The sequence below is a fragment of the Lissotriton vulgaris genome, chromosome 4_1, assembly GCF_964263255.1.
Source record: "Lissotriton vulgaris chromosome 4_1, aLisVul1.2, whole genome shotgun sequence".
Classification (NCBI taxonomy): domain Eukaryota; kingdom Metazoa; phylum Chordata; class Amphibia; order Caudata; family Salamandridae; genus Lissotriton; species Lissotriton vulgaris.
Window position 1 is genome coordinate 1,703,158,101 of NC_141691.1, and position 27,609 is coordinate 1,703,185,709.

The following is a 27,609-nucleotide window of genomic DNA, read 5'->3' on the forward strand; positions in this document are numbered from 1 at the left end:
GTTGGCACATTGTAAAGTTTGTGTGTTATCTAATGTGTTTTTACTATAATACAAAGGCTATTTTTTATATAAGCTTGTATGGAGTTTCCTTTGTGGTGGGCCTTGGGTGTTGTTGCTGGGTGCGCGCGCAAATACTTAACTCATATCGCCTCCAAGTTTAGCCTTGCTGCTCGCGCCACGTTACCTAGAGGGTGAGCAGGGGTTATCTTGGCGTGTAACTCCCTTGCCCTGACTTCGACTTGGTGATCCCTGACTGACTTTGGCGTCAGCCTTGGCCGGCCCGGGGTCCCGGGTCTAACACTGTACATCAACAAATGCCATAAATTCATCATGTACAGAAACAGATTTCAAATCTGAAAACAGACAAGGATGGTTTAAAGTACCGCCATTAGAATCACCTACCAGTTCTACACAGCTCCACGAGCCTCCCAATCTTGTGCAAACTGCATCTGGCTCATTTATCGACTTTGATGCCACCTTCACAAAAGGGGGCTATGTGAATTGTACATCTGGCACAAAAAGACATGCCTTGTGGAGCCCTTGATGCTCCGATAGATTCGCCCTCTACGCAGACTATCTATTATTCTTTCTTACTGACCCCGAAGAGACAGAGACAAGCACATATTTGATGAGCCGGTGGGGTTCACATCAACACCTCTAAATCTGTAGTATTCCCTGCAAATGAATATACAGGGCCGATACACTGGGCTCCAGCATAAGCATAGAGACTGACTGTTTCAAGCACAGGGGGTTAATCACGCCTGGAGCAGACCGCTCTTGGACGCGCAATAAGGAGTCAGATCTGGCGCAAATGAGGAAGACGATGCAGAAGTGGTCACATCTGCCATTGTTACTTACCGGCTGTTCTGCAATCTTTAACATGGTGTCCTTAATTTGACTGCTCCAACTACAAAAGCAACACCACCCGATCTCCACATCATGGTTTATTCAAATTAATACCATCCTCAATGGGGTGGCTGGCGGGGGTTCTCGCATTGCCTTGACTAAATGTTTTCAGCTGACATTTGGGGGAGGTATTGCGGCTGCTGACATTGTCTCCTAATAGTCTGTCTCTCATTTTCTCATTGTTAACAAATAGTGGTGTGATCAGGGATACCCAGCCTGTGAAGCGGAGAAATGGGCAATGGGCACCATTCCTCTGCTGGACTATCTCTACGGGAAACCAGAGTAGTCCTCACCATATGGCTATCTACCTTGCGCCGAATGGGATGGAGGGGAGGCTTGCGGAGCAGACACCGCTGTAGCATGGAACCATGTTAACACAAGTGGCTTATCTGGAAGGTTTTAGGAAGTGGGACATGATTGGTAGATCTACACTGGGGGATGTGATGCCAGAAACAATCCTAAGATCCTTTCAGGAGCTTCAACAGGAATTCAGCTTCAATTGAAGTCAATTTCATAGTTATTTGCAATTACGTTCTGCTCTTGCCACATACACTAACAGTCTTCATTCCATCCCGGAATATAATCCTCTGGGGTTTAAACTGCTTCCAGAGGATCTAAGAGACCACAAGCAAGTGAAGCTATATCACACTCTCCGTATATGCAGCCCTCATGCACTTTCGGCCCTGCGTCTGGACTGGGAGACTGACCTGGAAACCCTTGATGATGGTTGCTCTGATGTTCTGAGATCGGCCCAGGAGGCAGCCATTTTGGCACGCCTCCAGCAGTTACAACTAGAATACCTTCACAGGATCTATTATACTAGACACTGATTATGGCACATTGGGTAATAGTATCTCCACTATGCTTGCTGTGTCATACGGAAGAAGGTTCCATCATGCACACTGTATGGGAATGTTCAGTTTTACGCAGATTTTGGGATAAAGTGCTTTTCTGTCTGAGCAGAGTGCTCTCTTGGCTGATACTCACAAAACCGAAGAAGGCCCTCCAGCACATTACTGACAATATTGGGGGCAATAGGTACAAACAGACACTCCTTTTCCTTGGGTTGACCTTGGCAAAGAAGGACATCACCAGGGAGAGGAAGGTGGAGACATCTCCATCCTTGGTGGTGTGCAAGGGGGTCAGGACCATTGTATGGGCTTGGAGGTGGCAGTTTACCAGGCATGGGGTTTTCCTCAAAAGCTTAAGAAGGTTTGGCAGTGTTAGGCAGACTATCAGGGAATGGTCTGGAAAAGTGGCCGCTTGAAGTACTCTTTGATTGATCAGATTAGAGAGTATTAACAGGTGGGTTATAGACAGGATGCGTGTGTGTGCTACGATGTCTAACATATATCCACTTGCATGGTTGGGGGTGGATTTTCTGTGCAGTTCTATTGTTTATAGGAATAAGACTGAGGAAGTTTATCCTTTCTGTGTAACTGTTGGGTGTCCAGGCCTTTTTGTAATTATAAAACTCAATAAAATTGGTCATAAAAAATAAAAAGACATACCTTATCACTCCATGGATATACATTTGGATTACAATTGCATTACTTTTCCTCTTCACTTCAAGTCGTCAATTGGCTCTGGGTTGGTTACTATCTTCCAGACAGTCTTCGGAGTTGCTCCATCTTTCATACACTCCAAGCTGGGAAGCATTTTTGGAGGCTTATTGCTTTTCCGGTTTCTTATTGTTGGGACACTGATTTTATTCTATTTGCTCCACAATGGACATTCCGCCACGCAAACAAATGGAAATGGAACTACCACGTGTGCTACTGTGTTGTGAGAGAATTATACAGTCCTTTGGTGTAACCTTGCTTCAAGAACTTAACAACACCTGGTTCTTGTCCTTTCAGCCTGACTAGTGACACTGCGTGCAGCCCGTATTCCACTGTCAGCTGTGCACTTTCGAGTGTGCCCTGGATACATGGCTCGGGATGCAACCGGTCCAATCTACGGACATCACGCTACTGGCGGATCCCCTAAAGAAGCACCTGTAGACACACCGTATGCGACTGCCGCTGCTTCAGAACGCATATTATAAGCCTTCCTGGAATGCTTCAGCTCCTGGTGACATGGATCCTGGCTTGTCCTCTGCAGATGCACTACTGGCCATCACTCCTTCAGCGGCCGCTGAGGGTTGGACTTGAACAGGTTTACTCCATGGAACTGGCAAGAGGGGTGCCAATGGACCAGTCATCTGTGCATGCTGGGAACAGCTATATTTCATCCATGCCTCAGAACATCTAAACAATCTGGCAGTTCAAGCAGTGGATATTTTTTTAATTTGGCTATGTTTAGATCGTCAAAATTGCTTTTAGAAATGTAATGTTTTAATTATCGCTTTTTTCAATGACCCTTTTATAACATGTAGTTTGGCTTTTTTTTTTTTGAAAACCTTTATTTAGCACTGTGCTCAAGACAAATACGGGCCTACAACCATCCGGCCGGCCTCGACACTTCTGAAGCTTGGTAGCAAAGTATACGTCCACTCGGTGGCACGTCAGCACATAAAAGCATACGACTTGTGTTACAGTAAATCCACGTGCACCGAGTGTCAGGAGATAGTAAGGTTAATTTTAAAATAATTTTATATATAAGGAGATACAGAAGCTAGAACGGATCAGTGTACAGTACAGACGATCATGTGATAAATGGGCAACTTCCAGCAGGAGAGTCCACTAACAGTAAACTTATCTAAAATGGCGGCACGAAACTGGAATACCAGGATAATGAAACGCAGCGAAGTGTGCCTCCTAGCCGCTACCCTCCTAACACCAGTCCCACCCACTGACCCTAGAAAAGCAGGTAAGAAAGAAGAATGGAATAAAGGAAAAGAAGGCCCATAGAAAACAAAAAACGTACCGAAGAAGACCCCCCCCACCCTACACGCATGCCGAGGCTATGGCCTACCCCCCCCCTAGCAGTGTGTCTGTCGCCCCAGAAGAACCCGAAATGTAGAAGTAAGGCAAGAAGAAAGGAAAAAGGACCATAAAATCACGGTTGAACCCAGGGAGAAAAGAAGAGTGCACTACCCTACTACTCCCAGGAAAAGGGAAAGCGGGGAGGAGCCCACCCAACCACCGAACTCCCGGACTCCCGTGCCGCCAGTGCATCCTGCGCCATGTAGAACACAATATCAAAAAACTATAAACCCGGTGGTCCCGAATCAAGAACACCCAGTACCTCAGCACAGCACAAGTCCTCCCCCCGGCAGACGAAGTAAACATCAGGAGAAATCACAGCGACATGTAGCAAAAAAATCCGGACATTAAAAACTACTCAGTCAATATTGCAAAATGTGTGTCAGTCCAGGTCCCCGCCAGCCGATCCAACCAAAGCGACAACGGGCATGCCATCACCCCTGTCCGGACCGGCAGATGTGGTTCAGGCCTGTCCATTGCTGCGAGTCACCTTCAACCAGGACAAAGAGACAAGATGGCCGCTCTCGAGGAAAGGGGACAATGAAGACGTATCGTGCCGCAGGGTCCCAAACACAGCAGTAACATGCCACAGAAGCTCCAGCGATAGGTGCAGCTAGGGTAACATCTGGCAAGGGAAGTGAAAAGCTGGGTCTCGATAGGTAGCTCGTAGGCAAAGTTATAGCGTTCAAAGCGAAGGGTGTCTCCGCAACTGTATCCTTGTCGATGGGTAGACACGTTACAGTGTAGCCAGGAGAACGCCTCACCGCCGTCCCTTCGCTCTGCAACATTGTTTCCCCTCCAGGAGAAAACATGGGCGGCGGGGGATCTTCCAGCCGGGATCGTCCCGTGTCAGACAGTGCCTCATCGAGTCTCCGGGCCAGCGCCCGGCCAGTGCTCCGCATTGCCACTTTTAACGCCACGAGGGCGGCCAAGACATCCCCGCGGGTCGGGTCTCTCTGTGTCAAGCGTCGGTCCGCACCATCCCGCTGCTCCATCGGTACGGCAAGCAGCTCAGGGGCACCTGGGCGCGCAGGCACTGTAAATCCAGGGTCAGCCAGCGTCTCGGCAAGAAGAGCAGGCGCCATGTTCATCACCACTGCAGGCAATTAGTGGCGAGACAGAAGTGACCACGTATGCCAGAGATGCAAGGGTGTAGTCACCGGGGGAGTTCCGTGCACCACTCGGAGACAGCACAGGGTGAGAGCGCTCCACGGTTACCGTGAGGACCGGCCGTCCGCTGCGGGAAGACGCATCAAAATGGAGTCCGCCCGCTTCTCTTCAGGGTGGCGGAGGAGAGCTAGTCTTAGGGGGCTCCAGCGTCGTCCATGCCGCCGTCAGCGCGAGGGGGAGTCCAACCCGGATGTGAGGGTCCGACTCCGGTCGCACAGTCAGCGCTTTCACCCCCGCGATCATCAGCGGTATTCCAGCTCATCTCCCCGTCCACATCCCTCGGCGTCCATCGGCGGCCATCTACACAGGGACCAGGGGAAGCGCCGGAGGTCGAAGAAAACACCGAGTCTGCTGCCAAACCCGCCGGTAAAGGTGTCAGGAGAACGCCAGTCGCTTCAGTGCCGGTATTCCGCGGCGGTAGAGCGGCGCAGGTCAGGAGAATTGATCAGGATTATCAAAGGAAGCCAGACGGTTCACGGAGCCGGGAGCTCAAGCGTCCGTCCCGTCCGCCATCTTGGCTCCTCCCGTAGTTTGGCTTTTTATATACTTTTATTATTAAAGAAGCACAATGCTTTAAGATTTTAGGTTTTATATTGGCTCTATTTTTAGCATACATTTTAAGGATGCTTTTTAGTTGAATCACATCCGAGGAGTGGGTGTCATGTGGTCGCACAGAGACAGGAACACTACCATTTTACATGTTCATGTTAAAACTGGACATCCGTTTTTGAACGTTGACACTTGACACACCTTTTGTTTGTGTTCCTTGCACAGATAATGCTCCATGAAATAACTTTGCTTACATTTACACATCTTCCAAGGTGCATTATCAGAGCTTTGAACATTCAGTATGAAAGCTAAAGTTCACTGCACAAAATGATGTTTATTATTGATCTCTCTGCAACAGCTTTGTCAGGTAGGATCAATAATGACAGCCTGACAAACTTCGGCATGGAAACATGGGTGATGTTTATCATATAAACAACATCACTCCTTTGTTCGGTTGGAGGAGCATTTACCTGGCACTGTGAGGTCGCAATATGCCGGAATTCCAGCCAAGTTGATTCCTGTTTAGCTCCTGTGAGGGATAAAGCCCAGCTATCCACCAAGACGTGCTCCCTGATGACACTTACCCACAGGTAACAAGCAAGTTAGATCACCCTATAGTGATTCTGGGAGATTCACCCACTCTAGGTACACTAGGATATGTTGTGCTAGGTAGAAGTAGAAAATATAATAGCACTTATAAGCAAGCATATATTCTCTGTATTAGCAGAATGGTTGAATTGTTTATCTTCTTCACCATTCTTGTAATGTGATCATCTTATTCTGTTTCCTTTTATTGATTATTGCAGTTCACATAATTTGCACAGGAATCATAATGCGTCAATAAATATTGAAACACCATATTGTGTATTTCTTGTCCATCTCTGTGGGTAAGCACGAGCTAACAAACAAAAAGGTTCTAGAGCTGTTACCACAATTTCCATGGGGAGTCAGGGTTGTCATGTTCTGAGGTTGCACATTCCACCTGCTACCCTGTCAGGTTAGGGGTACAGATGGTGCAATGTGAGCTATCAGGACTAAGGCCAACATATCCCTATGGTTTATGTAGAAAAAGTCTTGCACAGTTTTGCGTTCATGTTGTCCAACAAACACACAATTTTACTGAGAAAGTATAAGCCGTACAACACGACAAGGTGTTGCTATTTCCCAACACTTAGCAGTCAGCAGGTGAGGTAATGCATTTATAAATTCATAGTTGAAAAGGGAATACTATTACTTACACAAGGATGATTGGCTCGCTAGAGAATTCTTCACCAACAATAATGGGAGCAGAATCTGCTTGCACTACTTCAATTGGTGTTTTCAAAATGTGTGACAAAGCTCGTAGCTGAAAGAAAAGGGCACAACTTGAAGAAACCTTACTGAACTATTCAAGGGCTGGTTAGCAAGTATGAATAAAGAGTCTGAGAAGCAGGTGAACTGTAGTTTAAGAAAGACCAGTCACTGATTTTGAATATGTAAGCAATCATTTAGTCACGAAACAAGAAAATTAACTAACTATTCATCCAGAAATGGTACCAGTCTTTTTTTTAGACATCCAAGAGTGACTCCAAGTGCTTGTGCACCAAGGGAATATGGGGCTGAGAGGATTTTGGGGAGGAGAGGGACAGCAAAGACTAGGCATACTGACATGACCTTACTTGGTCATTCAGCAGAACTCCCTTCCAACTTGAGGTTAACCGAATTTCTTGTGATAGGAACATGGTATGGGTAAACCAAGCATGGTAAACTGTGCAGAATATCCTGGCTAATAGGTGCCTCTTTCAACTTGACATCTTCCTTGGGTCATAGCTTGCAAGAGGAGTGGTCCATGTCACTACTTTACAATTGTGTGCAATGAGTGTGTGTCTTTGGATGACCACCAATGCTGCGTTTATGGTGGTGGAATAGATGGATTCTGGAATACATGAGACTATCTACCTCGTATTAGTGGCTCAGGCTGTTTTTACTGCCTAGGACAAGTCCAACAATACTGATGAACAGATGAGCAACACATCTTTAAAAACTCTTTCAATGAACTATTTCATAGATCTGTAAACATCAAAATTGCATAGTGTTTCCTCTGCTGAGGAGCACGGTGCCGGAATGATAAACAGAAAGTATTATTTCCTCGATTTCACTTTCCTTAAGGGCTTATGTAATAAAGGAAATTAAGCTGGAAAACTATGTTGGGCTCCTTTAAGAAAAAAACTTTCAGAAGAATTATAGACCAATAATAGAACCTATACCAGCTGAATTTGTATTGCTTCCAGATTAAATGCATTCTAGCAACACAACGTTCATGAGGTTATCATCGGAGATATACAAATGTGCACATGTCAACTTTTCATGAACCAGGCTGTCGAGCTATTCAAGGGAAACAGTGGGTAGCGTACATCATCCCGAGGAACAACAAGGCTCATTTATTAGAGGGACAGAATTTCTGCGAGCCAGAACTGGTGAGGCAACGCATGATAAGCTGTAACACAGTGAAATTAATGGATGTATGGAATGTCTTAAGAGTCTAATAAATTAGGTGAAATGTGTAAAAGGCACAAAGAAACGTTGTGGAAAAGTCTAGCATGGAGTCCCTTCCATGGATCCTTTGCCGCTTCAAGCTTTGAAGCAATATTTTGCAAAGAGGGCTTTGTTCTTCATCCGTCTATTTTGAGGAACACTAATGTCATGGAAGAGGTCTGGGGTGGTCAGAGGTACCTTGAGAACTGTGTGGAGGAAGATGTGGCTCGGCTGACATATCTACCTCTTCGTCCTTTTCCCACATTTTAGGCCATCATTATAACACCCTCTGGGTTCGGAGTATCACCAAAATGAAAGTTACCAATTGAATTGGGATTACCAATTTTGAAGGAACATTTTGTTTTTTCACCCGTCTCCATTTTGCCAGGAAATGGGAGGAAAACAAACAACTCTCACAGCATAAACATAACACAATTTCTAATGGTTCTGTAATGCCACACCCTGGAATTACTGCAACTCTAGGGGATAAGGAATCCCCAAGCATAATATCACCACTTTAGAATTCGAAAAACCCCATGAGACTCAGTCGGATGCAAACGGAAGGTTTTTTTAGTGTGTTATTAGGATATCTGGTTTGCATTTAAAACAGATTATAACCCATAAAACAACATCAAAGAGAATATTTATTATTTAGTAGGAACAGGAGAACATCAGATTTTTCGGCACTTTTACTACTTTGGTGCCCCCTGGTGTCAAAGCAGTAAAAGTGCATCCTTAACGCAAAGTACTATTCTGGGATGGATGTTCCTGCCAACAAAAACAGAGAGTCTACAGGGACTCAGAACCCATTTCCAATCCCGTGTTGGGAGCAAGTCTCACCTCATATTGCTTCAGCTCACTGTTCACTACACATAGCTGTGAAGTGTCTATCAGGGTTGCAGCTACATTCTGAACTGAATAAGGACAGGGTAAAGAGCACCATCATGTCACCCTTTCACACAGAGAGCAGGAAAAAGCATTGCTGTGTGAGAACCTCCGGTATCAGGATTGTGGCAAGCAAAAATCTATGTAAACAGATGCCTCCAAAATCAATGCCTTTCTGTTAAGCACTGAACCCAGTACTCAGTTTCTTAGTTTGACATCATTATAATCATTTATACACTAGCCACGGCACATAAAAAAAACAAAACAGGGGCCATATCATGAACACATCCAGTGCTCAGGCAAAGGCCAAGAAAGGATCAAGGCCGCCATTATCAAAAATGGGGTAGCCCCAGAACGACAAACTCTTTAAACAAGGCAGATTGATTCTGCTGTGCCAATTCCCTAACAACCAGGAACTAATGGTCTTAGCTGTTTACTTTTTTGGACACTCAACATTGAAAGTTGGGGACCACTTGTAAATACCATGGACAATTGAACATGCAGAGACATAAGCCTGTGATATTGTGAAAATGACTTACTCCATCCACGTCCCGTGGACAAGGAATTGATACTAATCTTGGGACACAGGGTGAAGACATCTCACTTGGTTCATCCTCTTTTTAGGGGCCAACACTACTCTTTGGGTTGCCCGTTTTATTAGTCCTGATGAAGACTCGCATGGCCACGGTCTAACTTACCTGCAGGCCATAAGACGAGTCGAAACGTCGACGCTCCCTCCCACCCTTCTTAATACCTGGATTGTGAAACACATTTTCAAGTGCAATTAATTCTGGGGAAGCTATGTCTCCATTTAATGAAAAATGTGTATAATAATTAGGTCATAGGCCAGGTTATTATCAGACGGTGTACAGAGCAACCGATTTATGGTGTATATAATAATGTGAATATATCTATGTCTTTATCTATTTTCCCACTGAGCACTTGACAACCTTTTATTTCTTGCACGCCCCCCTTGGGCAACCTGAGAAATTTCTGATATAAAGATAGTGGCAAGCGCAATGAATCAAATTGCCCCTGATTTTGTAAATTACTGCTGTTGCTTGTTTCTTGTAGAAATTGATACATTGAATGTGTAGGGTTGATCTGACAGACGTATCCCGCGACTATGTGATAACATTGACCACTTATTGATTTATTCAGTAGAAGGAAAAGTATTGGTTTAAGACCATTGTATTTCTAAAGCAGCAAGAAAGGATCAAGGCACTTGTTTTGCTGAAACTGTGCTGCATATGTTGCAACTACTACTCGGTTTCCTAGTAGGTGTTTCAATAAAAACAGGTGCAGGGTCCCGACTGACCAAGAGAGCTGACGAAGAACGCGTTCATGATCCAGCACTAGGATTACCAAGTTCAACATTCATTCCAACTGCCTCCATGTCAAAATGAAGCTTGAATGTCTGGAGCTGAAACAAAGCTTGACGTTTAGCAGCAAGTCAAACTACAGTGACTGCTTTCAGTGGAAATATTGGGCTGCGCTTCTTTCCCCAAAGATGGAAAATGCACTAGATCTGTGCATGTGCCACGTCAATATAAAATCACAAAGACACAGATCATAAATATAAAATAAACTTAACTTCTGGTATGAACTCTACAAGTAATGGATTCAAAGGATGCTGCAGACGGCAGCACAGTTTGCTGTCACCAAAGGATCAGTAAGAATACATTTATTTATTAGTCCAGTTTCTTGGTATCCAGAAACAAAAACAGGGCGGTGTTATACTGGCTTGCACTAACAGATCACTAAGCACCCACACAATATATATTTTACGCCCGAAGTAGACAATCTTAATTCATCCGATCTTTGACATTTTTCTGAATCCCAGAGAAGCAGAAAGGTTCATTAAATGCCCACCAGTAACATTTTATCAGCTGCAATCAAATATTAATGGTGCAACCATATCTCCAGCCATGCCTGACCCTCACAGGTGGAGGAGGGGGGGGTGGAGGGGGGGCTTCTGAAAAGAGGTGTTTTGACTTGAGTACTGGGAAATGAGACAGGCATGAAGGAGAGCGAAATAAAGAAACACTACTTAAAAAGGCACATACATGGATACATGGATAGCACGATTGAAGGATTTCAGAACTGACAAAAGGAATGAACAGGGGAAGGAAGGAAATAAAATCAAAATAATTTAAGCACTAGAAAAGCACAAGCACTGTGCCGTTTTACAGAGCACAAAAAAAATGGAGTACAACTGTTTTTTTAAAATTTTTGAAAGCACCTCAGACTTCGCAACAAATAGAAACTGAAAATAGGAAAACCTATGTATTATTTTGTAGGACTAGAAACGTTTGCTATGTTCATTACTGGCCGCCACAAACAAGACATTGCAATAGTCAAATTTCGAGTTAATAATTGCCCCATCATTGTGGCCCAATCATGACGTATACAATGCAAGCTTTTTTTGGAGCATGAGGAGCTTATGAAAGTATTCTAATGTGAATACACGGCAATAGTAGCATAAAAGAGTAACATCCTTGTGATGTTACCTTTTACGTGCATTGGCACACCTGTCCTGGCTAATCATATGGGCTTATATGAATCTGTTTTTCTTTTTTTATTAAATAACAGAGGCATCCAGTAGGAATTTTGTTTTAATTATACTTAAAGCTTAGCTAACTCACGCACCCGATTCAGAATCGAAGCACGTACTTCATGGGTGTGTTTTCACCTTGACCCTAGTCGAGGTCTTGAATAGTAACTGTGTCTCTTTAGAGTAGTTATGAAAACTACACACCATGATAACACGACTGGTGCATATTTGTCAGCTTGCATTAGCCTACATGAACTCTACGAAATTATTTAAATATCATAGCAGTACCCTACATCCCCATCATCTAGAGGACGGTTCAGGAGTCCAAGGTTTCGAAAAATATAGCAGCATGAATATAACTGGGTAGCTTTTGTGAAGTGTGTTATACATGGGACATCCAATGAGGCGTTTTTCAAACAGCCTAGTAAAAACTGGCCTCTGACTAGTAACAGCATATGAAACTGAAAAGTGGCACTTTTTTTCTCGCATCTGCATCAACAGTAATTGACTCAGGAGAGTCGCTGTAACGCAACAAAAAGATCACAGATGGCTTGTATCTAGTGACCCATAACTGGCACAAAATATTACCTTTACTAAATTTGCAATTAATGCATCTGTTAATAATAATAGAATACTTTATTCGGTTAAAAACCATCAAAGTATACACACACAATAAAAAGACACCATAAAAATGAGACATTAAAAACATCAAATGTACAATAGCAATTCATACTTCCTGCATCCTAACCCAAAGGCAGTATATGTAAAAATAATAATGATATCCTTATCTATTATAACATTTATACAAGACACACCTCCAATTCATAGCGATATATTACATCAATAGCGGTATCCTAGAACATTTTGGAGCTGCACTTTGGAAGATACAGTACAAGGAAGATCAGTGCAGATACCTTCATGCAGGAGACAGTGCAAAACACAACCAACAGTCGTGCGCAAGGGACAAGAAAACTTACATTGACAATTATCCAATAAAATCTCAGAGTGTTAAGACGTACATGTATACTAAAATCTTTTAAAAAGTTAATAAAAATTACAAAGAAATTACTGACAATATAGACACGAGCATTAAATGACTGCTTTTAGAATTGTGTTCCTTTTGTGCCAAATTGCCCGTAAAAACCTACTTACTGCAAATAACATTTTTGGAGAAGTATCGCTTATTAAGATCCTAAAAGCTACTAGGTGTCTATTTGTTCCTATATCACGCCAATTTGGACGAATCCGTTTGTGGCGAGAAATGTGGTATTCAGGGCAAAAAACATGATGTGTATTTCATTCTCATCACTATAGCCGCATGGTGGACAAGCAATGGAGACGTGTTCCAGACGCCATTTATGGGGAAACATTCTTAGTGGTAGGGTTCCATAGCAAAAACATATGTACAGACTCGTGGCAAGAGGAGAAGATATCAAATAAAAAATTGCTCAGGAAAGGGCTTAAAATCGTAAAACAGATTGGTCAGGTAACCTTTTGAGCTATTTGTTATGTTGCCATTGTTGATGTAAACCCAATAGTGTGCTTTCAAAATATTGAGGTCTGCTTTACGAAGTGCAGTTGGTTCAGCCCAATAACTTTGTAAACCCAATTTCCCCAACCATACGCAAACTAATTTAAGGGACCTGGCTCCTGGAACTTTTAATAAGTCTAAGTGAATCCTTATGATCTCCTAGCTCAGAGTAATCCAAAATTTGACCCAATACACTCGAATTTTTAATACAGCCAAGTCAATCAATCAATCAAGAGCATTTATAGAGCGCGCTAATCACCCGTGAGGGTCTCAAGGCGGGGGGGAGGGGGGGACGGAGGAGGGGGGGGAAGAGGGGGGGTTCTGCTACTGCTCGAATAGCCAGGTCTTGAGTCAGCCATTCTTTTCAATCCCACATCAAAGTATAGTGGGGTAAGGGGTTAGATAGTTGGACCTGAAAGCAACTTCCTAATAAAATAGTTTTCAGCTATAGAGGTCAGCTCAACCTCAAATCTCAGCGCCATAAAGCGCAGCATCTTTGGCACAATAAATTTCCAGCACTGGTGAAACTGCATGTGATGATGTATGCTTGTTGAAATCTAATAATAGCATTGGATCTATGCTCAATTACAAGAGTACTCATTGCATCTGTTCTTAATCACATTCCTTTATCACTAGAGGCGAACACAGATCACCCTCAGTTTGTTTAATTGGAAGATTTGATAATAGCAATTAACTTTTCATGAGACATTGCAAGAAACTGAAATAAGTCAATACTTGTCTCTATTTAATACTTTTCTGAAAAAAAATGCTTCAGCTTGTTACACCATTCCACAGGCACAATGGATATGCTGTTCAGGGTTCCAGACTTCTCTAGGAGTTTCAACAAGGTTGCAATGCTTTTCAAGTTAGACTTCATGAATGAAATTTGTGACAATCTGCCTCACTTTTTGAATTGTATTTGTGTCGATTTTTTTCTGGACTAAACCGGTTTGATTTCTGTGCTATGCTTTTGCCACCTTTTGGGGCATTTTTACTTATATTCACATTTGCAGTTCCTATTTTTCTGTGAAAAACGAACAAAAAAAAGATTTTTTGACTTACTTTTACTTGCTCTTTCAAGTGGCAAAATAGGTAACATCAGTTATTGTGTTAATTTGACATGTATCAAAATATTCCCTCATGTGTAGCAAAACAACGTCACGCTTCGTTTAACTCTTCTACTGTAGATGTGCGATTGCCATATCTCAATGATTTTGGGAAAGCACATCAAATGTAACCCCCAACTTATCTGACCAGTTGATTTTCCCGAATCCTTCATCAGGAGAACAGCAGTATTATGAGGAGCTGTCAGATGGAGTAGATTCCTTCATTGTGTGGAGACTGGAATTCTTTAGTGATTTTTGGTCCACACTTTCTTTTGCCTCTTTACCATTTGTATTATTGAACCACAGTTTAGCCTTAGGGTGGTCCTCCACGAAACCTTCTGCTTACTGCTATGTTTTTGTTGATCTCATTTTTGCCAGCCTTAGGACTCTGCGCACTCTCCAACTACTAACAAGTGCTAAAGTGCCTGTGCTCTCTACTATAAATACTTGTACGTCCCTAGTACAGGGTTACTACATGTCCAGGGTCTTTAAATTAAATGCTAAATGTAGGCCTGAAGCACTGACTGTGCCTCAGACATAAGCAGCCCTTTAAAAAAGTCTCAGGCCTGCCATTGCAGCATATGTATGTCATTTTTACACTGCCATTTCGACCTGACAAAATCATTATTTTGCCAGGCTTAAACCTTAATTTTTAATACATATAAGTTACACTTAGGGTAGGCACTTAATAGCACATAGGGTGGGATGCAGTGTATTTAAAAACTTGGACATGTACTTTTAACTTGTGCATGTCCTGGTAGTGATAAATTAATAAATTCGTTTTTCACAACTGCAATGCCTGCCTCTCCCGTAGGATAACATTTGGTTAACTTATTAAATTGATTAAGCTGCAATTTCCAATTGGGAGCGGTTTGCTGTCTAAAGAATCTTACGTAAAAATCCTCTTAAATGGTAAAGTCGGATTTTAAGTCACAATTCTAAAAATGCCACTTCTAGTAAGATTACATTTTCTTCTCCTACCCAGTTGGTGCCTCCAGCCTGTTCCTGGGTCACATGACTAGGTATAGCTAGCAGTTGTGCTTTGTGTATTGCTTCCAGATAGTGAGACAGAGGGGAAAAGGTGTTAGTAGGTGGGGCCATCTCTGACTCTGAGATGAAGACGCTGTCACCTACCTAACTTGCACATCACAAAGGCTCTGCTTTAGCACACTCTCAAATTGTTCAACACTAGTCTTTTGTTGCCCCAGACAAGCCGGGACCAGGGCAGGGAGGTAGGAAACTACAAATACCTCTTTGGGGTGGAACCCTCCAAAATCTTCACCTACTTCAAAGTGGGAGCCAGGTATAAATAATGGACCCTCAGACCCAACTCTCTAGTACAGTTCTGGGCCTCTGGAAGACTCAAAAACACTGCTGTACTACTCTGCAATAAGGATTGCTACTCTGTTGCCCTGCTGAGTCTGAGTGAAAAGACACGACCAGCATCTTGATCTCAGGAACAGCAGAGCGACTCGAGTTGGCTGGCCTCTTGATCAGAGCCTCATTCCATATAGTATCAGAATGTTTTACAGTGAAACACCGTTTTAATATTGCTAATAGTTACCTCACAAAATCATCCTTTTCAGTAAACCTTTAACATTTCTACATTTTTCCTCAGTTACTTGGTGTACATACTATATATTGCACAGAGCTCTCTAAGGTCTGAGTTGTATTATTGCCTTTAATGGCTTGGTTTATTTATAATTACAGCAAATGTGCTTTATTTCCACTGGGAGGCAAAAGAGGAGTCCGACATGTATGTGGTGGCAGACATTAATTTTGGAGAAAGCAACATGACGTAACCAGATACTCCACTGGTCTGTCTTTAGGAAAGCAATATATTTCTGGTAAAACATTTTAGATTGACATTCTTACACTTCGGCTTACGTACATTAAACAGATGGAGGAAGAGAAGCTGGTCATTCTTTTTTACTTAGACCTGCTAGACCAAGTAGTTTTTGAGCTGCATACTGATAGTAACACAAAGTTTCAAATGCTTTAGAAATAGGTCCTAGGGTATCCTACATAGAGATATAGACTAATCCATACAATTTGTAAATATATTACCAATGCGAGGTAACCCAGCAAATAGGTTACTATAATTAGGGATAACTGAGTGATATATGGAGCAAGGAAATCTAAAGTTTGCATATCTGTTGACTACAGAATAAAATATATCTGTAGGATACAAGAGATTACTTACGATGTTAATCGGTGTCCTCTTCTACCTTTGCTGTCTTTGGTGTCGAAGGAGACTATTGCTCACAAAAGGCTAACTGTGGATCAGTATCTGGCAAGGGTTCACCTTCAGGATCTGGAACAGGCTCTGACCTAGGCAAAGAAATTGTATCCTTGATGCAGAGAGGTCATTTAGAAACCACCCTGACATAGCAGAGTACATTACTGGCTCAAGGATATTTTCTACAGCTATATAGCGAGCAAGGAAACTTCACAAAGGTTCACTTCTCTAGAAAATACTGGAAAAAGTAGTACTCTAATGGTGAATGATACTGGTGTCAAAGATCAAAAAGAGAAACCATTCTTTGTCGAGTTATGGGTACCTTGACTGTAAAAGAATGGATGCCCTGACCAGGGTTCAGCAAGAAAGAGCTTGATTACATAGAAACTATCACTCACACACAAATTAAACAATAAACAAAAGTCATCCAATAAGAATGGAGGATCTAGTGCCAAAACTTTGCAATTTGTAACTTTTGAACTAAAACGCTGGCCAAGTGGCACAAGAAAAACATTTACATTCCCACTGAGATCCAGAAATGCTGATGAGCTGTGAAGGAAGAAGCACTGAAGGTTACAGTACAATCAACAGTAACAGAGTAAACATACACAGAAGGTTTGGTTAAGCAGTATCCAAGGCCATAGTGCCCACAACACATTGAAATACTGCTTTACTTCTCCGTCTCAGGATAACAATTTGAAGGTTGGACTACCAAAGCATATGCAACAGTTTAATTTTCAAAAAATGTCTTCCCCCCCTGTGTGGGTAAAGAACTATTGATCATGTTCGGTGCAGGTGTAACAGTCTAGTTAAGACTAGTAACAAGTGACAGTGGGACTCGAAGGGACACTGCCTCTAAAAGGTGGGGTTTGGAAATGGCCCATTAACTGCCTTGTGGATAGGACTATATGAGCCTAATCTCTCAGAGAATACTCTGATCCAGGCGGTGTGACTCTGAAGGTGCCCCTCTGTGGTATCTTTTGAACTGCAACGAGTTAGAAGGATGTACGCATCAAAGGATGTGAAGTATTGTTTATCCCAAGCGGTACTCAAAAGTGTAGGTACATTGAGATTTTCCAGTCCTCTTAGGGGCAAGAAGGCTCTTGGACCATACAGATAAGCAATGCAGCCCTATCACCAAGGCCAGAACCAAACACGTCTTACCTAAAGAGCTTACATCTCGTTTCAAGCTTTAGGATCGTACCTGCCAAGAGCCCCAATTTGGGAAATAGACAGTACACTGTTTGTCAATGGCTTCAGATCAATTAGAGCACAAAAAGTATGCGCTTTTCAAAATGGTAATTTCTCCAAACACAGGCTTTGTGATTATCAGCCCCGCCAGAAAACCGCTTAATTCAACCAATGTGTACTGCTAGAAGTCCTTCATGAATGGCACAGGGAATCAATGTTTGTTGTTGTCAACTTTCTTTATATTCAGTGTTACAGGATTACAACAAACATTCATGCAGCAAATAAAGTCCTTCCTTTTCCTAATGATCACGTAATCCCAATCCCTCTCCCTCACCCCAGCACATTAGCATCATTTACAAACCGTCACTGGAAAAATTGAGGACATGCAGCCAAACTGTCCATCTATCGTATGAAAGGTCACTATTTGTGTCTGAATGTTCTTTTTTTTTATAAATCTTTTTATCAAACAGACTCGACAGCAGGTACAGTGCCACAAAGGTCAATAAGTAGGGTACAGCGAAATCAAGTATATGTATACATACAACAGGACAATACATTGGAAATCAGGAGGAGGGGGTGGGGGGGGGGGGGGGGGGGGGATCATCATTGTCCAGGTCGCAGGGAGGAGTACAGATGTCACCACGGTATGCATTTCAGGGGGCCCATATCTTGGACCATTTCCGGGGACAGCCCCGGGCCGCATACACAGTTTTTTCCCTTAGCATACACCAATCAAGATCTTTTTCCCAATCAGTAACCTTGGGTGCTTGTGAGGCTGTCAGCCCACCCATGTTTACCAGTTGGGGACCGGTCATGTAAATTCTGTGCAGGATCTTTAATTGCACTAGGCAAAGCTGTGCCGAGATCGCAACTGTTTTGGGGGAGGAGACCGTCGTCTGCCTGCTTTCGTCATCTAATTCAATGCCATCTCCAGTCCATATCTCCCGTAGTGGCAGTAGGGGGTCATCCATATTGTTAATGAGTTTTCGAAAGGTAAGGGAAATTGCCTTTTCGGGTAGGTGCCCATCTAATAGTCTGTCCTCTAGTGGGGAGCTATCTGGTGGAGAGGAGTTATCTTGCAACACTGTCTGTAGTGAGACCCGGACCTGGAAGTATCGGAAACGCTCTGTATCCGAGAGGGAATTGTGGTTTTTGAGCGCCTCAAAGGACTTAACGCCCTCTGTGTTCCACAGGTCCCCGATGTGAGAGATGCCAATCAGGTCCCACCTGTCGAAGCCCTTGGAGTTTCCCAAGTCTCCTAGCTTTTGCGAGTCCCATAGGGGAGTGGCGAGGGTCAACCTATTGCTCCAGCCAAGTGATTTTGTTGCGGAGTGCCATATTTTAACTGTGTGGTTGTTAGGACCAATAAGTAGTTATCTATCAGGTTTGGAATATAATGCACAGGTGTAGGTCCCTTTCGGAAGGAGCCAACAGTCCATATTGAATCCCGGATCGTCAGGGCGGCCATAGGTTTATTGCCGTAAGGTGCGCCGTCCAGTAATATTTTTTAATGTCGGGTAGCCAGACATTAAAAAATAAAGGGGAGAGGGGACATCCTTGGCGGGTCCCTCGGTTAAGCACAAATGTATCAGATTTTTTATTGTTTACAACTACTTGGGCCATAGGGGCGCTGTACAGTAGGCACACCCATCGACTGAAAGCCGGGCCGAATCCCAATTTTGCAAGTACTGCAAAAAGATAGGGCCATTCGAGTGTATCAAATGCTATTGTGGTATCTAGTGAGACTATGACTGCATCTTCACGTATGGTCGGTGACCTGCCCAGTATCCCGTGCACTCTGCGCAGATTTAGCGCAGTGTTCCTCCTCGGCATAAACCCTGATTGATCAGGATGTACAAGTCCCTTATTACCTTGATTAGTCTATTGGCAAGTACTTTAGCTAGTATTTTGGGTTCTGCGTTCAGTAACGAAATGGGGCGGTAGGAGGCGCAGTCTGTCTTGGGCTTTCCTTCTTTGAAAATTGTGACAATGGTCGCGATCCTCTGATTGAGGGGCAGTGATTCCTTTTCAAGGCTGTCTTCATACATGGATTTCAAATATGGGGCTAATTTATCAGGGCGGAGCTGGTACAGCTCAATTGGAATACCGTTTGGGCCTAGGGCCTTACCCGGGTGCAGCGCTTCTATCGCGAGTGCTATTTCATCAGTGGTAAGGGCACTATCCATAAATGTGCGGTCAGCGTCCAAAAGTGTAGGAAGGGAGATATCTCTGATAAAGTCTGAGGAAAATTTTATCTTGTCCCAAAATTTTTGCACGATCAGTGACCAGGGCTCGACATTCGTCCTGGTGTAGGCTGAGTGAGTGGAGGGCTTCAGGAGTGGGATTAGAGTACAAGTCTTGTTCAAGACGGTAAATCTCCTGTTCCACATCAGAGATGTCTTTCATTTTGTCCTTTTTGGATCTTGCTATGAGGTAGAGAGCTTGACCCCGGACCACAGTCTTAAAGGCTTCCCATAACACTTGAGGGGACTCAACAGTGTGTTTGTTTTCCAGGAAATAGTCGTCAATAGATTTGTTAAAGACTTTACGTGTGTTGGGATTTTTGAGGCACCAGGGATTTATAGAGGCGATACGCCCTACTGGTGTATGATCAAGGACCATGTGGACCCACAGTGGGGAGTGGTCGGAAATACATCTGGCTAGATGTTGGATCTCGTGGATGTCCGAGACCTGTGTAGCCGGGACAATTATATAATCAAGTCGGGAGCGGCTATTGTGCGCTCCAGAGTGGAAAGTGTGCTGAATCTTATCTGGATTGCAAGTCCTCCAACCGTCCAACAAACCCATTGCTTCTAAAAAACTGGAAAAAGAGTGAGCGGCTTGGGCAGTGTGCTGGGGGGTGCCTATCTAGCGAGCCCGACAAAACTGAGTTAAAGTCGCCGCCGAGCACTAAGTGCCAATCTTACAGTGTTAGGAGCATGGCGCTGAGGTCAGTAAATGTCTCGGATTGTAACCCTGGGGGTGCATAAATTGACATGAAAATGATGGTTCGGCCCTTCCATGAGCCCATAATTCCAGCATACATCTCTCGGTCATCTTCGTAGGTGGACGTAATAGATTAGGGGAATGATTAATTTTATACCCGCCCCTCTTGAGTTTGACGCAAAGCCTTTGCATACATTGCCTTCGAGGTGAGTTTCCTGGAGCAATAAGATATCCGGAGAAAGTCTCTTAATATATTGCAACACCGCACTTCTCTTGATTTTGTCCCCCAGCCCGTTAACATTCCAACTTAAGTATTTTGACTTTTTTATTCAGCTGAATACCCATTGACATGCATGTGAAGCGTGGCAATTCTCTTTGCAAACAGGGACTGTACCATCGAGATAACGCAAAAATAAGAAACATGAAAAAACAACGCCTCCCAACAACCCCCCGCCCTGCTTCCCTGCAGTCTGGGCTCAGAACTGCCCATAGTTTAAAAAAAAAAATGCAGAGTGCCTGTCGCCCAACAACATGACTAAAAGAAAAACGAGGGGGGATGCCTTAGTGCCCAATCAACCCCCTTTCCTACCATTATAGATTATAGGTGTATTATAAAGTAGAGAGCCAAATCAAAGGATAATAGATACTTCAGTACTTCAGTGCACAGTCAGGCGTCTTCAGGTGCAGGGAACTGCCAGTGAAGTCCAGCCCACAGGGAAAAAAGGTGATCTGGGACCACGAACAGTCATCCAAATAGAGTAGACCTTCCATTTACTGGTCGCTGGTTTTTTTTTTCCGGTGATGGTTTCCAGCTGTCCAGCCAGTCAGACGCCACCTCTGGCATGACAAAGAATCTGGTTTTTCCATCAACTTCGACATGTAAACGCGCAGGGAAGAGCATGGCGTATTTAAGACCTTTATCCCGCAACCGTCATTTCACATCTAGGAATGAGCGTCGTCGCATTTGCACTGCTCGAGTGAAGTCTGGGAAGATGGTAAGTTCGAAGTTGTCGAGCTGGATCGGAGAAGCGACCCTGGCGGCTTGGAGAATAGTGTCCCTGTCTCTATAGTTTAACAACCGGGCCAGGCTCAGGCGGGGTGGGGCACCTGGCCTCGGACAGCCTCCAGGTACTCTATGCGCACTTTCAACCACAAACCGCTTGGACAGTCCCTTCGGTTGTAGTTTTGTCGTAATCAGGTTTTCAATATTCAGGTCCACGGCAGGACCCTCCGATTTCTACGGCACAGCAAGGACGCAGATGTTGTTGCGTCGTAAGCGCCCCTCATAGTCGTCCAGCTTTTCTTCTGCGAACCTACGGAAGGTTTGGAGCTCTTTAAACATCGGTCTGCAGTTGCGAAGTGTCTTCCACAAGGCTGGCGGTGGCGAGTTCCAGCTATTTGACCGTTTCCCTGTTCTTGGCTAGGTCAGCTCTGATCAGTGTCACTTCAATAGATAGGGCGTCAATGGATGTGCGAACCCTGGTTATCGCCGCCAATAAGTCTTTCATTGTGGGTTTGGGGGGGGGGAGGGTCCTGCTCTGCACCGCTGAGTTGTTTGTCACCTGCTCCCTTACGTTCGGGTAAGTCCGCCTTCGGACAGGTGTAGCGATCCAGCCTGCTCTGTTGGGACGTTTTTGCGCCTTTTGCGTTGGACATGGTGAGGGCTGTGGTCGTGCGTCACGCCCACGATGTGCTGGATAAGGAGTACACTGGGTCAGAATCCCAGGCTCATAGAAAAGTTTGGCACAGCACCATGAACAAATAGTCTTTTGAGGAAAGGCACCCAGCATGCAGCCCACAAATTAAGCCCTCTAAGCAGGCTCTCGCGGCGATTGGCTCCCCCTCCGCGAATCGTGAAGGACTGCCAGGCACAGCGTAGCAAGCCACTGGAAGTGGCCTCACCAAGTGCGAAGAAAGAGCACAAGAGCGAGTGTCACTCCCCTCGGTGTAGATCGGTTGCTGCAGCTCCGATTGAGGAGCTAGAGTGGTGCCAGGAGAGGAGCGAAGGGGGGTGTCGGTGAAGGGGGCCCCCAGCGGTCAACACCAGCGAAGAGTGAGGGGCGCCCGACCTGGCAGCACGAGTGCAGGCCCCACTAGGAGTCCCTCATGGCACTCCTAGTGGGGAGCATCGCCGCAGGCCCCGATGCTCCAACGAAGATTACTTAGGCTCCCGGCGTCAGATTTGTCAGGGATGCAGCGTCGGGCACCGCTCCTCTTCCGAAGCCCAGTTTAGCACCTGGAGAATGGATTAGTGCGGCGGATGGATGTGGTAGGCGAGGAGGGCTCCGGAGAAGCCCTAGCAAGCAGCCATGCTGGTTTGCCGCGTAGCCACGCCCCGTGTCTGAATGTTCTTGGTGTTTTCTTCAGATTGTATGCTACTGTTCCAAATGACAGTTTAGTCTGTAACCTGTTGAACCACATGCATTCCTTGGGTTGCTGCCACTGTCCATAACTGTTAAGTTTCCAAATTGCCTTGGCTGGAGCATTTCCCCACTCTCATGCACCCTCTCTCAGCAGCCCACCTTTGAATCATCAGGTAAAACGGTCAGTTATCACCAGAGCCTCTCCTATAATTCTTCTCAATAGTCAATAAGCTTTCAGCATGACAGCCAGATGGGAAACAATTACTTTTGTACCACACCTTCTCCATCAGAGGCTGATCGTGTGGGGTAGAATAATTTCTTTTTCACAGGTGTGAAGTACCGTTTGTACGACACATTTAGATCCACCTCTTTATGTTGGACTGCCACATTGTATATGTAGATCCAGTTATGCCCAGCCTCTCATATTCTTTGTCAGGAATGTTCCTCCCTATGTCTCGTTTCCACTTCATCTTATATTACCGTTCTGTGCACTCGGGATTTGAAGCTCCAGTGGATGGTATACATTTGATATAAGACTTTTGAACTAGGAAGGTGGCACACACCCCTCTCATATTCTGCGAGTCCCCTAATTGCTTCTTTTGTAATGCCTGGTTGTAAGACCTTGTGCCTAAGCTGAAAGTACTGATGTCTATCAATTGTCGAATATTTTCTTATCCTGTGCCAGAGAACACTGCGGGTTCATGTGAATTGTCAGAAAGGGCAACGGGTAATAATTACTTTCCTGCCCAAACGCCACCTCCTATACCTCCGTAAGATTTAAAGTATGGGAGTCATGACAGCAGAGTATGGTCTATGCGGTTTTTGCATGCAAGGGGTGTTGTTTGCCATTCCTAAATGGATCTTTAGTCGCTCAGCAGCCACTCTCTGCTACCTGTCAAATGTTCTCAACCAAGGTCACAGTGATCTCTGGGTTCACGTGAAACTTTCCAAGTATAGGATTTACAAACGCTGAACATAGTCTTTGCTGTTTTTGCATCAAAGAGTTGCCACTTAATGGTTTGTCAACAATAGGTTAATCTATAAATACCCATATTTTTTAAATTCCTCCGACAGTCCGCCACAATTATTAAGTGGGAAGCATAATAGTACTGCATTACATCCAGACATGTCATTCCCTCATGATCCATAGGGACGAGGAGTTCCTCTCAAGCCGCTGGCTTTTTCTTCACTGTACAACCACCGTATAACTGTCTTTAAGCCTGATTGTAGCCGGTAAGTATTCTAGATGACATGCATGCTGAGAAGGTCAAGGGTAATAATAGTAGGCACTTTAGCACGGTCATCCTTCCCAGCAACAATTCGCATGGTACCTTCCATTGGTTCAAATCCATTTGAATTTCCTTCACCAAGGAGAAATAGTTAGCATCTAGATTCCCTTTGTTAAGTTAATCCCCATGTATCACAGGCTCTCCCTTCTACCTGTATTATTTATTTGAATGACAAATTTTAATCCAACAATTCATGCTTGATGGAGTTCATTTTAAATCACAATACATCTTTTCGAAAGCCTTGAATTCTTCCACTAAACTGACATGGATTGGGATGGTTTCCTCCATGTCAAGAGAATGTCATCCATGAACAAATGTAATATTTTTCTCTCACAGATTAAATACCTTCAATTGTCGTGTTATCTCTCATTTAGGCCACAAGGGGCGTCACCGTCCGGCCAAAACAAGTGCGGATAGAGGACTTCCCTGCTTTGAACGGCATTTCAGCTGGAAGGGTACAGTAAGGTTTTAATTTACAAGGATCTTGGCTGCTGGGTTGTACACAGTTGGGCATGATCCATCTAGACATACATCCTCAGACCCTCTTTCTATAAGTAGACCCAGACCATACAATTAAATGCTTTTTCAGCAGCTCTGGTCCTCCTGGCACTACATCTGGTAATTTCAAGTGGGAAATTTTCCTTGTGATATCGTAGGCTTGCCGCCCTTCACTCTCAAATGCCTCATTAGAGGTAAAAGTTAAGCTCTGAACATTAAAGTTCATTTAAAAATTCTGCCTGTAACAGTCTTTGAAGTCATTGGTCTCTACCTTTTGACATTTAGACCCGGATTACATACAAATGACCAGTTTGTCAGGGTTAATTCCCAGCTGAGATATCCACCAGATTGTACAGTAAATAATCACTGATAAGATGGTTTAAAATATTAGTACCAAGGAGGGCAGGATTATGAGCAGTTACATTACGCTGCCAGTAAAACATTTTCATTCATTTAGTAGCTTAGTTAATGCCACTAAGGGTAATCTTAAAACGGAACTAAAAATACTGCGCTAAGGGGGATATGGACTGGGCGGCCAAGATGGTGGACATCCTTGTCTGAGCTACGGCACCCATCGTCCAAATCACTTTTGTTACTGGCCCCACATACCAAAAGTATGGAGAAAGTATGGAGTAGTGTGGCTCACTGGTTAGAGGCGGCAGACCCAGAAGCAGAGGTCGGCCCGGGACCAGGGTTCAATTCCCGACGCGGCAGGGTGTTGGGCCAATGTCAGCGGGCTCGATAAATCTCGCTTTCGGTGCCACTCTAACTATGGGTCCCACTCAGCAACTCTGGGCAATAGCTTGCTTAATCTCCACTAACGGCCCCATCAACGCCGGGGATGCCTGGCTTCACCTTGGGGATGCCCAATAGGGACCATCTCACAGGAAAAGCCAGAACGGGTTCCCCAGCGTTATACAGCGCCAGGAAACCTACGGGTAGCAGTGCGCTTTACAAGCTCAAATACATACATACATACATACCAGACAAAATCACAGACACCAAGAAGGGGTGCTGACAGAAAGGTGCACCCTGTAAAGTTGTCTCATTGGGAGCAGAGATTGATAGAACCGCCGAAGACATTACCTGTGGCCGAGGATCGGCATAAACACAGAATGGTGGCAGCACAAGTGGGGAGTAGATTGTGGCTCACTTTGGGCCCTGCATCCCCCATGACAGAGGCTTGCCAGGGTGATGTTACGGCTGGAGATCCGGTGCAGGCTCTGCAAGTGGACACGAGACTGATGGAAGGGCCGCATCGAGAAGCAGGAGGGGCGACAACCCACCCAAAAACAACCATCCCCACTGAAGGGAAAATCTGATAGGAGCACTGGCTGCCCAAGACCTGGGCGTGAGCTTTTCCCCCTAGCCTGCAAATGGCCTGCGGCTGAAGGGTTGTCTGTGAGGCCCAGGCTATCTTGGGTTGAATTTGGCCACCTAGTCCAGGCTGGTGCGGTTGATACCAAGGCGGCAGCGGCCCTCGGCAGAGACCCAGAGGCTACATCAACAGAGACAGTCAGACACAAACCAGTTATTCCACCCAAGCTACAGCGGCATCCTTCCAAAAACACTTCTGCTGTGCAGAGGATCACTGACGTGGCTGAGTAGCTTGGCATGTCAATGCAGAAGGGGCAGAGACCTTGGCCGGGGTCTGCATGTGGGCCCGGTAGGAGGAAGGGAAAGTCTGCAGGTGCTGGGGAACCTAATAGACGGGCGCTCCCCAACCTCTGAACTTTAAGTACCAGACTTACGTGGCCTGAGCTGGACTAAGGGCATGCCTCTGATCGATCACTTAGGAGGTAGTCCTACCATGTCCAAACTGTCTCTGGAGACATACAACAGGCAACAATGACACCCCTCTTGGGCCTGGGGAAACTCCTTGCACCTGCTTGCTGTTCTCCCCTGGCCACCCAGGTCTGATCCGCAGCTCCTCTGGAGGTGAGGAAGCAGCAATGCACAGGTTTAAAGGACACGCACTGCGTGACCATGCAAAAATGGGGAGAGGCAAACTACCCGGTCTTTCACAGCCAAACTAACATTGACAGATTCACGGCTCCTAGGCACGAGGCGTTGGAAGTGCAGTGGTAGCAGGGGTCCAGCCAAGTGCCGTCTGGACTCCATGGATGAAAATGTGACCATGTGGGCAATCTAAGCCCAGAGATCAGCTTTGGACACCAAGATTGGCAAAGTGGGTAGTCCATGTTGCAATTCTTTGTCAAGGTCTTTGTAATGTGATGGATTGGATATCCGGGGCAGAAGAGTAAATGTCAGACCAAGAAGATATGATACATGAGCTCGAGACTAAGGTGACATGTCTGCTATCTACAACGAGGGTCCTGGAGGAACCTCTGGAGGATGCAGAAAAACAGCCCATGGTGGAGCAACCTCTGATTTGTGGCTTTTCAGAGGACCAGGAGGGCACTCCTGAGAGATTTCTAGAGCAGTGACATGCTACATGGGTGCACCAGTCAGACTTATCCGCCTGTTCATTGTAGACTGTGCCCACTGATTGCTGGTGATGCATCCACCCCTGGGTATCCGTACCCACCCTATAATTGCCAAAGGTTTTAATTATAAGGACAGACGCTATACTCTGCAAAGCCCAAAGCCTAGACTCAATCAAGTATGACTCAGCAAATATATCATGATTTTCACAGACTACACTAAGTGACTGCCGGTGCAAAGTTAAACCTTTGAGGCCGTCAAACAAAAACTGTGGGCCATAATGGTTCAGTATATGTTGCTTTTTCCTGCTAAACTAATGCAGAAACTTAACTCTAAATCCTTTTTTGAGACACCCATAGCTGTCTGGGAATCGCTAAACGGAGCAGCATCTACTCAGGAGTAAACCAGTCCCTCCACTGAGGTTGCACAGGCGAGAAACAGGAGCCCACGCAAACTCTATCCCTACGATAGGGAAAGTATAACAGTTCTTGAAAGT

At 44.8% G+C, this 27,609-nt stretch overlaps 1 protein-coding gene across 2 annotated transcripts in view; it reads right to left on the reverse strand.

Moving 5' to 3' along the window:
• OTUD6B (OTU deubiquitinase 6B) overlaps positions 1 to 27,609 on the reverse strand; it is a 191,912-nt gene that overhangs the window by 42,179 nt on the left and 122,124 nt on the right. For both annotated transcript variants that reach the window (XM_086965981.1, XM_086965982.1), the window contains one exon: positions 6,791 to 6,897. In XM_086965981.1, coding sequence (XP_086822107.1) covers positions 6,791 to 6,897 — 107 coding nt within the window. The remainder of the gene's footprint in view (positions 1 to 6,790; positions 6,898 to 27,609) is intronic.